The sequence below is a fragment of the Aristolochia californica genome, unplaced genomic scaffold, assembly GCF_029961685.1.
Source record: "Aristolochia californica isolate CCGP_79_NKW_82.1479 unplaced genomic scaffold, dmAriCali1.0.hap1 SCAF_5, whole genome shotgun sequence".
Lineage (NCBI taxonomy): Eukaryota > Viridiplantae > Streptophyta > Magnoliopsida > Piperales > Aristolochiaceae > Aristolochia > Aristolochia californica.
Window position 1 is genome coordinate 45,411,824 of NW_027182214.1, and position 13,503 is coordinate 45,425,326.

The 13,503-nt window shown below is 41.1% G+C and overlaps 3 protein-coding genes across 3 annotated transcripts; 2 read left to right on the forward strand and 1 right to left on the reverse strand.

Moving 5' to 3' along the window:
* Nucleotides 1-47: 47 nt before the first annotated feature.
* On the reverse strand, nucleotides 48-1,401 carry LOC137965479 (oxoglutarate-dependent flavonoid 7-O-demethylase 1-like). Its single transcript, XM_068811742.1, has 4 exons — nucleotides 1,150-1,401; nucleotides 822-1,069; nucleotides 399-723; nucleotides 48-302 (listed from the first exon to the last, which is right to left on the reverse strand). Exons 1-4 carry the CDS (start codon nucleotides 1,399-1,401, stop codon nucleotides 48-50), a joined length of 1,080 nt encoding a protein of 359 aa, XP_068667843.1.
* Nucleotides 1,402-7,219: 5,818 nt separating this feature from the next.
* LOC137966029 (3',5'-bisphosphate nucleotidase AHL) lies at nucleotides 7,220-11,391 on the forward strand. Its single transcript, XM_068812471.1, has 4 exons — nucleotides 7,220-7,733; nucleotides 9,092-9,779; nucleotides 10,172-10,545; nucleotides 11,052-11,391. The coding sequence occupies exons 1-3, from the start codon at nucleotides 7,355-7,357 to the stop codon at nucleotides 10,473-10,475; spliced, it is 1,371 nt and encodes a 456-aa protein (XP_068668572.1). The 5' UTR covers nucleotides 7,220-7,354; the 3' UTR covers nucleotides 10,476-10,545; nucleotides 11,052-11,391.
* Nucleotides 11,392-12,414: 1,023 nt separating this feature from the next.
* LOC137965581 (uncharacterized) lies at nucleotides 12,415-13,424 on the forward strand. Its single transcript, XM_068811848.1, has one exon. It carries the CDS (start codon nucleotides 12,685-12,687, stop codon nucleotides 13,123-13,125), a length of 441 nt encoding a protein of 146 aa, XP_068667949.1. The 5' UTR covers nucleotides 12,415-12,684; the 3' UTR covers nucleotides 13,126-13,424.
* The last annotated feature ends 79 nt before the right edge of the window (nucleotides 13,425-13,503 follow it).

Here is a 13,503-nt window from a genome sequence, read left to right on the forward strand (position 1 = left end):
TCCAAAAAAACTAAACAGACGATCCTTAATTGATCGATGCAAGCCTGCTAAGCCAAATTCTTTATCCTCATGCTTTCGACGAACGACTTGCCTTTAATCAATTGGGCAAAGAAATCTTTAAAGAATTCTTCCACTGTGATCCTTTTGAACTGTGGAGCAATTCCGGGGCTGATGAGACTCCGGGCAGGCCCGATTTCAGCCGCCAGCTTCGGGTTGAAGAACATAGCCAGGGAGATCCTGTGATGATCCATGTTTACTGTTGCCCGGTGCTCTACGCTGTGATACTCTCCGTTGCTTATTATCTGCCACCCAGAAAACAAAAAATATGGGAATTCAACGGACTGTTCGAATCTCTATAGTAATAACTGATCGAAGAGAGGTACTCCTTGTGTGACTACCTCCAACATGTCTCCGATATTCACTATAAAAGCATCCGGGAGAGGCTTCACCGGAACCCATTTGCCGCCGTGCCGTACCTGGAGGCCATTGGTCTCATTGACCTGAAGGAGGATGGTGAGCCCGGTAGTGTCCGAGTGAATGTGTGAACCAATGGCGAGGTCCGGCCGAGGACATGGAGGGTAGTAGTTCATCCGCAGGCCCTCATACCCATCTTCGAAAAGCTCTCTCATCTCTCCCACTGCCATACCTAGAGCTTCAGCTAACCGCTCCAAGATGGTCAAGCCCAGCTTTCGTAAGCCCGACGTGTAAGCCTCCATGGCTTCTCTGCAGCAGGAAAGCAAAAGACGGTTAATACGCTGGGTGGCGTTTTATTTTCCATCAAAGATGATACAGGAAGAAAGGATGACATCCAATCGGCCCACATTAAAGACTTGGGGAGATTATCACAAATCCGGGGCTTTATCATGTTGGCTGGGTTGGTGGTGACGAAGAGCATATCGGCCCAGTTCAGTTTCTGCTCATGAGATGTGATGAATGTTTGTCCGTATCCCTCTGCATCGTCTGGATGCTGTGCGACCTTCTGCTTCTCTGCTAATGGCAGTTTGAAGAAATCTTCGACCTCTCGCTTCATTTTCTCAATCACCGCCGAGCTCATTCCGTGGTTTATCAACTGCAATCACAGCGAGAGTACTGGAAATTAATGATTCGCTCTTCCGGTGTTAGGAGGATCGAAATATGTGAATTTCGTACCTGAAAGAAGCCCCAGTTGGTGCAAGCGGAACGCAGTCTCTCAAACTCCGAAGAGCCGTTGCCCCCGTGAAGAAGGCTCTGCATGTCAATGACCGGGATTGTGGGGAGAGAAGAATCGGCTGAAATGAAGGGACCCTCCTGGTCAGTCCTCACGAAACGAGGTGGAATGTGGTCTAACCATATCTTTGCCAGCTCTTGTACGTTAGGCACGGGCACAGAACCTCCAAAGGTCACCTGCACTGGAGACGCCATGAATCTACTAAGCTGGCAGAAGCGCTAAAATGGCCTAGCCTCTCATGGGTCTGTGCGTCTCTTTCTTCTCATTTATAACCACAGATGCCCCAGAGTAATCATGTAGCGTGGAGCCTTGCTGACATTAAATCAATTCGGGTTTCCTGCTATGTTTCGTCTTCAATCTGCGTGTAATTTCCTTGGTTTCTCTTGGAACTTCTGTAAACAATTTGTCTTTTGTGTTTTTTCGATTTATTTTAGTATTGATTACTCTTCTCATGCCAGATTCCTGCTTCATTCCGTTTCTCAGCTGATTTTGATATTACAGAAGCCAGATAGACTTAGGGTAATTGTTTTGGTTTTTTATTTACTTTATGATGCCTGCACCTCCTGAAGAGATGAGCTTGGGATCGCCAAGATGCCTGTTCGACAAATAGGAATCACAAAACCTACAATAATCCAGTAAAAGGGTATCTTAAACCGCAAAAGTGGAAATAGATTTTTCTGGCTCGATTACTAAAGCCTTATTTGATGGATCAGCTGAAACCAAAACAAGGATACAGAAGGACGACGGAATTGGATGCGTTGCTTCTGCCCAGTTACTGTTTCATCCCATAAGATGATATTATTTTTAAATTTAGTCAATTGGCTGGTAGGTAAATGGCTCATTTTCCTTTCAGAGTCGAAAGCCATTGAGATCGTATTTGTCTGCCTCTATTTATCCTCTTCAGACATCCACTTGGGGCTGATTATTCCGTCTGGATTTAGATTCTGATGCCCTCTTATATTCTGACATCTGAGCTTATTTAAAGCAAAGAACTTTGTCTGGTGGAAAATTGAATAGAGCTTTTCAAATCATCATCTTGCATCTTCATCCTGGGAAATTTCCTTGGTATTCTGAGGACCAAAACTTGAGCTTCGTTTTCCATCTCTTTTGTAGATCTTAGTTGAATTTAATGAAAGAAACTTGAGTAGATTGAATTGTATGTATCTGTTTGTTCTAAAAGCAAGTGACAGTTGACATTTTTTCACTGAAGCAGTCCTGACTTCCCCAACCAAATTAACCAGAGTTAATGTTGCTTATATTTTTCCTAAAATCATATTTCCCCTCGTTTTCGTTTTTGCAGTTGAATGGAAGACTTTTGGACAAACCATCGAGTTTGAAAGATGTTTATGTGCACCCATAGTTCGAGGAAAATGTCAAAGGCAACATGGAAGACCTGGGTAAGTAGAGAAAAAGATATAAGGATGACACTGCATGTAGCTGAATTGCAGTCAGGAAAGAAGCCTAAAAATCAAGTACAAGTATGGCTAAACAACCTAGAGCATATAACAAGTACTGTGGACAAATTAGAAGGAGAGTACACAGAGAGCAAACCTTACCTCTGTTTTCCCAATTACTGGTCACTGATGAAGCAGGGGAAATTGGTCGTCATAACATTTTAAGGAGGTGGATGAGCTAAAGGAGAAGGGTCTGTTTCAAGATGGATTACTACCTGAAATTTTGGCAGGAAGTGAACAAGCTCCTCCTATTGCAACATAAGTGGCCAATACATCAGAACAGAGAACCATAGAAATGATTTAGCAGTAGTTGATGAATCTTGTAGTTGGAAAAATTGGCATCTATGGCTTGGTGGGAGTTGGTAATGCAACCTTTAACAGTGTCATATGAGTGTCTGTGTCCAAAGATTTAAGCTTAGAGAAATCACAAATTGGAGATAGACTTATAATGACATTGAAGATGAAATGAGCAGAACTATATGCAGCTTCGACGAGAAGGAAGAAGATTGTACTCATATTACATGATATCTGGGCTTCATTTTCTTTGGAACAAGTGTGAATCCCTGAAACAAACACAAGTACTGGTTGTAAGTTAATTATAACAACTTGCCTACAATGAGGAAGCATGGCGGTTGTTCAAGGGACTGGTGCTTGCCTCAGAAACTGAACAGATTGCAGAGCTTGTAGTAAAAGAATGAGGGCATTTGCTACTCACACTCGTCACTGTGGTATGAGCTATGAGGGAAGTCGGTGATGATAGGTTCTGGAGGAATGCCTTGGAAGTACTGAAAAGTTCAACTACGGAGATTGATGGTATGGAAGATTTTGTCTTTCATCATCTGATTTCAAGAGCTCTTCTGTGGGAGCTGCTGGAATGGACGAGATCACAAGACTGACCAAACTAGCCAGACTTAAAAACCTCTTTTCTGGACTTGCATACCTTCTCTGATTATGTTAGAACTGGGCACTGGAGAATCCTTACAAGCTTCTACTTCAATGTAGGACGTCGAACATTTTTGCTTTTGTTTTGTGTCCAGTGAAGTTGTAGAACTTATCACATTAGTGGCTTTGAGAGACCTCTCTTGCTCCCTGACAACACTGAAGACTCGGTCATAAAGAGATGCCATGACGTCGTTCAATTGTCACAGCTACGGTGCATATCAAGACTTTGACTTGAATGAATGTTCCATTCGGTACTGCAATGGAAGGGATCGTCTCTTCCAAGAGTCATTGGAGCATCATGACCTGCCCAACATGAGGGCAATATTTGTGAAGGTATGCCCAACATGAGGGCAATATTTGTGAAGGTATGCCCACTTCGAGAAATCTAAAGAATTTGAATGTGGATCATAGTGATAGTTTGAAGTATTTGTTCTCATTAAATTCTTTGGAGCACCTCCGGAACCTTGAGCAAATAGCAGTAAGAGCAGAGGAATTAGGTGTCCGTGTTTGTTTATTGATGTGAAAGCAGAGGAAAGTTCCAAGATCCGAAACCATCTCAGCTCTGAGCCTGCAGTGTTTCAGATAAACTCTGCAAAACCCGACGGTGATTCTCCCTCCCGTTAAGGTTTGAAAAAGGAGATGATTTGTCAGTCGAGGTTAATTTGAGTTTCAGGTCATGGAATTGACTCAGGGAACTGTTAAAGTTGATTGTAAATCAAAAACCTAAGAAAGAGCAATTATATTTGAAGCTGACACCTCTAGCTGAGTTTTCAGCCTTCAACGGAAAAAACGGCTCCATATATAATTAACAGGTGAAAAATGGAGATCAAAACAAGGATAACCATATATACACTAAGATAAAACTATTCTAACCATTACAATCTGTGTATGTTGCTCTACAAATAAACAGTACAGATACCAAAGACTCAAGTCAGTAATATAGAAGAGATCCAAACACCAAAAGGCAAACTAAAAAACTCCTGCCTTTTTACATCTGAGAAGTCTTAAAATTGACAACTCCCTCCAAACCATCCACAATCGCCACAAAATCCAGAAACCGAGATCGACACAGCTCCGGCAGCCTTGTGGAATCGAACCCAAATACCCAAGCGGCGCCACCTCAGATAACGTGCGGGCCAGAACGGCTGCGGCGGTTGATAGAGAAGATAGAAGCAAACGAATGAGCCAAGCCGACAACAATCGCAGCCTTCACCTGACCCCTCTTGGGAATAAGCCTGCCCGTGCTGGGTACCGCGCATTTCCCCGCCATCTCCCTTCTTCCAGGCATTTTCACCTTCCTTTCGAGAGCAAGAAACTCCACCGTATAGAACTCCGCCTCTGGTATGGAAAGCCCGATGAAGAAGATGAACACGAAGGGGGGGCTTATATATAGGGTAGACGAAGACGGAACACGAAGGGGCATTTTGGTAACGGGAATGATCATATGCATCACATGGGCATTTGTAGCAGACGGGAATCTTATTTTCTACCCTTCTCTCTCCAGTCTCTACTCCACTGAGCGAAAGAAAAAGTGCGAGGAAAGCAGAAATGGACGCAGGTGCAATGAACGAAAAAGAAAGAAAGCAGGTCCAAACAGAAACGTGGAGATTTGTGATTGAGTTTTGTTTAAAAAACAGAGGCAACAGAAGCAAAGAGACGTGGAGGTGAACGCAGGAAGCATCTTGTCAGAATTTTTAAATAACTAACTGAGTACTGTTAATGGAATTGATATATGGCTGTAAGTTTCAGTTCATGAACCGAGAGTCATGAATGATTCCCTTGTTTTGCAGCGAGTCGACTCGGATCTCCAAATCAGGTCTTTGATACATATTGAAAAGCTAACTAGATCCTAGATCCTAGTCCAAGACACCATTCAAGAACCGAGTTGAAGTGAGATAGAAGGATACATAAATCATGAAGCGTGAAACATGAAATTGAAAATCATATGACTCCAAAAGGATAACGAAGTGGGAACGAGTAGGGGTGGCTTTGAACCGAGTCGACTTGATTCTGGCTCGGTTCAATTGAGTATACGTGAATCTCGAGCCGAGTTTGAGATCTGTGTTTGGCTTGTTTAAATTAACAAGCCGAGTTTGACCATATCGAGGCTCAGCTTGAAAGCTCGCGAGTCAGCTCATTAATTTAACTGAGTCGGCACGTGATTCGGGGGAGTCGGACCGGAGCGCCGAGCGGAGCAGGAGCGAGAGCAAAGTTCCCCTCGTCACCGTCGGGCGCTGCTATGGCTACCTCTGTTGGCATCGATAGCTACCTCATCGGTTGTCTTCTACCTTTTCGTTGCCGCTCGATTTCTTCCCCCTCGTCTGTAGTAATTTTTGTTTCCGTCACCATTGACGCAGCCCCCCCCCCCCCCCCCTCGATGATTTCGCATCATAAAGTGAAAATAAAAAAATTTGAAAAAATTGAAATTGAAAATATATTTTAGTAGAAATAAGTTTCTAGGGACTATTAGTGTCTAATGTTTTTTGTAAATATTTTTTTAATTGAAAAATCTTATTTAAAAAAGTCATATAATTTTCTAAGCAAGATTTTTCATGCCAAGATGGGCTAGAAAATCATATAGAAAGTTTTTTGAATAAATATTTGAAAGTTGATGCTGTAATACTTTTAACATGAGGCAATTTTTATAGATATTCTGTGTTTGACATTTTATTTGATTAAAAAATTATTAATAAGTATAGTAATATATTAGATTGATTATTAATTCTTATTTATTTACCTAGAAGAGGCAATAAGAGATCCATTTAACTTTCCTAAGAAAATTTTAAAATATTTCTTATAATTTTCTAATAAGTCACTAATAGTAATAGGATTTTATTTAAAGTTTTTTTTGAAAATATGTATCATAGGAAAAACATTTCTATGTTTTATCAAGAATATAAATTTTCAACTAGGGGCACTAAGGAGGCCATAGTAAATTTATGGCCAAATTAAAAAATTACAAAATAAGATAGAAACATTTAGAGTAAAAAAGATTAATATTAGTGCATTATAATCTATTATTGAAATTCAATCCTGAACTTCCCCTATCTTTTTTTTTTAATTATATACATAATTTTATATATAATTTATTTGACATATATTTTATATAGAGTAGTAAATATAGGTTAAGCTCGAACTCGATTAAAATTATTAGGTTCGAGTTCGATTACAATTTTAGGTTGGAGGCTAGGGTCGGTCGATCTCAAATTCAAATTATTTAAATAAAAATCAACTTAATTTTAAATAATTTATTCTTAGACTAGGGGAGTGCCCTTTTCTATTCATATATGATGAGCGAGGACGTAATCAATAGGACAAAAACGGGAGTAAAAGAGTCAGTCACACGAGACCGACCTTTGGACTTTTTTCTTAAAGAAGACTCTTAAATAATATAAAAAATAGAAAAAAAAGAAATAATAGGATAGTGAATCAAGTAGATTGAACGTATAATATTTATATATATATATATTTAATTTTTAAGTATTCATATGAATAGTAATATTACCCGATTTCATGTGTAAGAAAGCGAGCCCATCGACACTCGACCTCCTTCAGAGATGTTAACTATTTCTGTCTGCGACTGGTCAAACGACGCAGCGCATCTGTGCGACTCGATCTCTGTCCGCCGTTTCTTGTGTAAGACTTTTCTGAAGCCTAGGCCCTGAGCATGTGGCGGAATTTGTAGCGCAATTCAGTCTTCCAGATCATCTAAAGGTATATAAAAATATATAATTTATTGATCTCACCTTCGATGCATATAATTGGCGCCCACCACTCTGCTACCAAACTTCCCCGCGGTGTTTCGAGGGCAGAAGAAGGTGGGCGCGCTGGATTCTCCAAAAATGTCGGAGTCGCGTTTGCTCGTATGAGAGCCACACCCTCCCGCGCCAAAGTGGGTCTGTCAGGAACCCCTTCTGTGCTTCTTGGGTTTCATACCTCCTCCCAAATGGAGAACGAAAACTTGAGATTTCAGACATTCAAGGGTGAGAATTACTCCAGGGAATTGGACGTGGCGATTCGAGTGGTTCAGATGGCGTGCTCTCTCTGTCAAACGGTCCAGGACAGATTGTTATCCAAGACCCACGATCAGGTTAAATCTAAGGATGATAATTCACCTGTTACAGTTGCAGGTGAGTGTACGATGATCTTTCATTTACGTTTTTTTTTTTATGCTTTTTCTTTCTCTTCGATTTTATTGACAGAACGTTTTTAATCTGTTTGCTGATATGTTTTTTGTGGATTATTTCCTTGGGCAATGGTTTAAAATGGATGAGCATTTTCTGTTTCCATTGAATGCCTTCTTTCTGTTTAATCGATTGATGGTGGAAATGCTGCAGGGGTTAATGAGGTTGTTTTACTTACATTTCGTTATGATGGCTAAATAGCGTCGTGATTTGTCAAGAGTTTCTAGGTTTGGTATTGACAAGCTAAGCTGCCAATAATTTTGATTGAACTTGTTTATTAGCTATCTCTTGGTCTTCCATAGTTGTTCTTTGGTTGATAGTGAAATGCCAAATAGATAACGGCTTAGATGTGGTGAAGGTTTAACATGATAAGAGTAAGATTAGTGTTATTGGGATTTTCTGTTAATACTTTTTTATTTCAATTCTGTCTCTTCTATGAATTATTTTTTTCTAACTGTTGTTTAGTGTCCACTAGGCTTAATCTTTGTCTGAAATGATCGTGATGAGCTAATGTGCTTGGTGATTCCTCTCTAATTGTGAAATATATGTCTGCCATCTGTAGTTCGATCTTGTTTTCTTGGTGGGTCTTTCTTAAAAGGTTCTCTGAGTGCATTGTTGGCTTTTAAGAAATTTTGCAGGGGAGAGTGCAATACAGCCATAGATGTCTTTCAATGCCCAGCTGTTTTATGATTCTTCAGCTACTTCCACGATACATATTATAGCATTAAGCATTTCTTGCTTGCCCCATTGATTCATGGCACTTAGTGTATGCCTTGCTGGCCTAATATATCTTTGTGTGTGTGTATGTGTGTGTAGCACTATGCCATAGGATGTCTGGTTCTTGCTTAGTTTGTATTAGTATGCTGTATACTAAAGCAGCTTTGTGTTTCATCCTGTGTTTGTGTTTGACCTACTATTTCTTCTATCTTGTATACATGATATAGTACTATTTTGAATCTGATTTGTTTATTTGTTTGTTTCTTGGAATATCACCCTACTTAGTAAAATGTCCAATGTTTTTATTTTTTATTTTTTTTTATAAAGACGTATTTATATTAACAAGAGAATTACAAAAATGTCCAAGTGAATTCTACTTTTCTGAATTCTCTGCGACTAGCAAACAAGAAAGGAAACTATAATTTTAACCTGGCTTGAGGTGGCACACCAATACACACACACATAACATGAGAACTTTTCGCCATGGATTCCTTCTGTTCACCTGTTGTAAATTCATATTTATGCAGTCATTGAGGATTGGTATTACACTATCTAAATTGTCTCTCTCCGGTTTTCTTTACAAATAGATTGGAGTGTCCAAGCAACAGTGAGCTGGGTGCTGTCTGAGTATTTTGGTCCTAAAAATGTAGCCATCATTGCTGAAGAGGATGTTCAAACACTCTCTAAGTCAGATTCAGTTCGCCTATTGGAGTCAGTCGTCAGCACTGTGAACGAGTGTCTATCTGAGGCACCAAAATATGGATTATTAAGTCCAAAGAAATCCCTTGGAGCACCAGAGGTCCTTGAAGCCATCAGCAAATGTAACTCAAAAGGTGGACCCTCGGGGAGATATTGGGTCCTTGACCCAGTTGATGGGACCTTAGGATTTGTACGTGGAGACCAATATGCCATAGCCCTTGCCATGATAGAAGATGGAGAAGTCATCCTTGGAGTCTTAGGGTGTCCAAACTACCCAATGAAAAAGGAGTGGCTCAATTACCACCACCGTTATTACAGGATGATGTCAAAGTTATCGCCTCCGAGTTCAGAATCTTGGGATAAAGGTTGTGTTATATATGCACTCAGAGGGGCACGTGAGGCTTGGATGCAACGTCTGGTCCATGATGGTGCAGAGCTTGTAAGGCCAAACTCTGCAAGGGAAATTCGGGTGTCTGCAGTTGATGATCCAGCTTTGGCTACTTTCTGTGAACCGGTTGAGAAGGCCAACTCAAGCCATTCCTTTACAGCAGGAGTGGCCCACACTGTTGGGTTAAAGTTTGTGCATTCATCACTTATTTTTAGTTGAAGTCTGTGCATCATCATTCTTTTTAGTTTAAATCATTGTTCTAACCTCTGGTTTGACTGAAATCTGTTTTTCAAAAGCTTTTTTTACTTCTTGGTGTGGTTGCATGCATTTCTTTGTGAAATTTTTCTGGATCTTGGAAATAAGCTCACGGTTCCTTTGGAATAATATAAGAAACCATGGGGAGGATCAACAACAAAATATGAATCTCTATCGTAACCATCATATCTCAAAGGATCCAATAATGCTTTTCAATTACTTTTTTTATACTGGTTTTCAGCATGCACAAGTTTGAGAAACGAATTTGACATATTAGAGCTTTCTATTTTGGAAGTTCTCTTAATTCATTGTTGTCGAATGGCAGAAAACAGCCTTTGCGTGTGTATAGTATGGTGAAATATGCTGCCATTGCTAGGGGTGATGCAGAAATTTTTATGAAGTTTGCAAAGGCTGGATACAAAGAGAAAATATGGGACCATGCGGCTGGAGTTGTTATAATACAAGAGGCTGGTGGTGTGGTCACTGATGCTGGGGGACGTCCATTAGATTTCTCAAGAGGTGTATACCTTGAAGGCCTTGACAGAGGTATAATTGCTTGCTCAGGAGCTGTACTACATGCAAAAATTATTAAGGCAGTCTATGATAGCTGGGATTCATCCGGTCTATAACAATTTGAAATGCAATCCAAGCTCGTAAGATGCAGTACACGAGGCCTCCCATGGATTCACAGAGTGCTCGGTAAGAACCTCAACAGAATTAAGGATATATATTACATATTCTACTGGCAATTTAAGTGTAAATGTTTGGGCCCATTTTACATATGGTTTAGATGTTTTCTGTATCTGGATGAATCCAAAACTTTGCCCTTGCAACAAAGGATGACACACATGAAACAAATACCAAAAGTAGGCCTTCAAGGTGTACTTGAAGAGCCAACCATGTTGCATTGGATGGATAGCCTTCGGGTCATGCCATGTACATTAATTACACAATAGAACAGTGAGTCCAATTGTGTAGGAAGGTGCTGCATATTTATGTATGCTGGTAATCATCAATTATTTTTGTTTCTCCATTTTTCTATTCTGTCATTGGTTGATCCTATGATAATCTTCTTCTTTTTCCTGTTACATAGTTTTGACACAGAGAACAAAACATAGTGGTCAAGAGTGAAAAAAGATTACTTCCTGAAGGTTAAAAGGCACTTCTAGTTTACTAATCTCTCTTCAATTTCATTTTTGCTGCAGTGCGGACCCTCCTATCAGAGTAGCCACGTTTTGGACTTTCTTTTTTTCTGCTAAACGTGTGCTCCTTCCGAAGACCAGATGGAAATTATGCTGTGCAATCTTCTTGTAAAGTTACTTGTTTCACATAGATGGAATGGATCCGAAACGAGCTTATAACTTAGAAAAGTTCTTCTTTTTTGTTCCGTAGCCTAGTGTAAGTTGCAGGCCATTACTGTAGCAATTTCTACTGCATTGTGAGTAATTCGACACTGGTAGCCAGTAATGGCGGAGGACCTACCACTGCATATGCTGGCTGTAACCATTAACATCACAATAAATACCAGTTAAAACACCTTAGTTATTCCATGGCAAAGAGTCTGCCTTGCTGTGCCGTCCATTCAGATTTCAGTACGGCATACATTTCCTCCTACAGTAGTTATACAATGAGAGACGCGCTTTGAAGCTTTTATGTTGAAGAGGGTCTTGTCTGCTGCTTGCTGCAACCTCTGGACAGCGCAGATGCACTGTGCTCATTGATGAGGTGGAGAGGTAGAATCAAGTACCTATTGGTCCTTCTTTCCTCGTCATCTTCTTCAATCGTTCTACAGTCGTAAAAATGGAATTCGGGAGGGAACGACTGAGAGGTCCGCCATTAATTCTTGTCGGCGAATTCTTTAAGAGGATGCAGCACTTGTAAGAAAAATAAACACATATTAGTATTTCCCTTTGCCCCATTTGTCAAATGGAACTTTCCTGCACAGGATCCTATCCTATCCCGGGCGTTGGATAAGTCAGCAATTTCGGAAACAAGAGATGGTTTATGAATCAGATTCCAGACCAGAGAGTTGTTGGCAAAGGTGGGTACAACACGAAATCGCTAGATTTTCTCTTCATACTACAGTAATTAGATCTGCCCGTGCATTCAGCCTTAACCTTTATGCCACACGTCGTTCCTTGCCGCTAATGCAATTCAATGCAGTTGGTCGTTCCCCAATTTCTCAGCAGTGACAGATCTTGCTGGACAAGTGTAAACCTTTTATTAATCCGATTGAAACGAAAAGAACCCGTGGTTTTTTCTTAAATTAAACGAAACGAAACGAAACATTATCGTTGTGCCAACTCCTAATGAGGAATTAGCGGTTGGTCGGTCGGCTCTCCACTTTCTCTCTGTTCTCCTCCTGCGCACCATGCAAGGACCCCTCCACCCCCAAACTGATTTCTTTTCTTTTTTTTGGAACAGCATCCATGTACTGATTTATTAATAAAGCTGTCTTCTATCTCAGAATTAATTCACCTTCTTTGATAAGTATCAGATACAAGCATCCCTGTCACTGCTATATATATATATATTCATGCACTCGCGGAGACTTCCGGGACTAGAAATGAATTGGGTCTTGTATGAGCCTGCTGCGAGTGTCTGCAACACAAGGCAAGGCATGATGGGGCAAAGGGAAGAAAGTGTGACGGAAGGGACGGCGAACACTTATTGCCTTTGACCTAATGGCCGGAGCTCTCAACTGCCCCTCTACCTCATCCCCCTTTAATACCCTTTCCTTGTCACGCCTGCTTATAAAAGCCCACACTCCTCTCTGCTCCCTCATCCTCACATGCCATTGACAAGGCTTCTTCTTCATTCGCACACCTGAAACCGGACATGACCCTAACAAGTCACTTTCTGCTTCTCACCCTTGCGCTTCTTGCGGCGGTTTCCGCCTCCGCCGCGGTTCGCACGGATCCCGACGATGCCTTCTCCGCCGAGCTGAAAAAATCGTCCAAGGAAAGCGGCGGCGGTGGCTTCTTCGGCCCCGGGGGCAACTTCAACATGCCCAACATCGGCATCCCGGGTCTCGGGAACGGAATAATCGGCGGCGGCTATGGAGGCGGCTACGGAGGGCCCTCAGGAGGTATATCCAAAGGCGGGACATTTGGGCAGACGGTGGTCTGTAAGGAGAAGGGACCCTGCTACAAGAGAAAGCTCACCTGTCCTGCAAAGTGCTTCACGTCCTACAGCCGCTCGGGCAAGAACTACGGCGGTGGAGGAGGTGGTGGGGGTTGCACCATGGATTGCAAGAAGAAATGTGTGGCTTACTGCTGAAGAGAAGGGCATGGGCGATGCATTTCCCGACCCTTTCTTCCTACTCTTTTCTTACTAGCTTTCAATGAGTAAGAATCAATATCTATGACTGAATATATTTTCTTCTAGTACGAGAGGAGGATGTGATGAATAAAAGAGGACTCTAATTAGTAGCAGTAGTAGTATGATATGATAATCTAACAACAGCTTTCTTTTAATTGTCTCTTTCTGTTGATCAAAGGAGCCAAAAACCTGCCTCTGAAGCTGTTCTTATTTCTGTGTTCACGTAGTAATAGATGTGGAGAGACTGGGAAATAGACGAAACGTCCGATGCGATCCTTTTTGACTGGGTTTTTTTTTCCCTAATGAAGGGGCATTTGATAGATAGTGAGAATCATT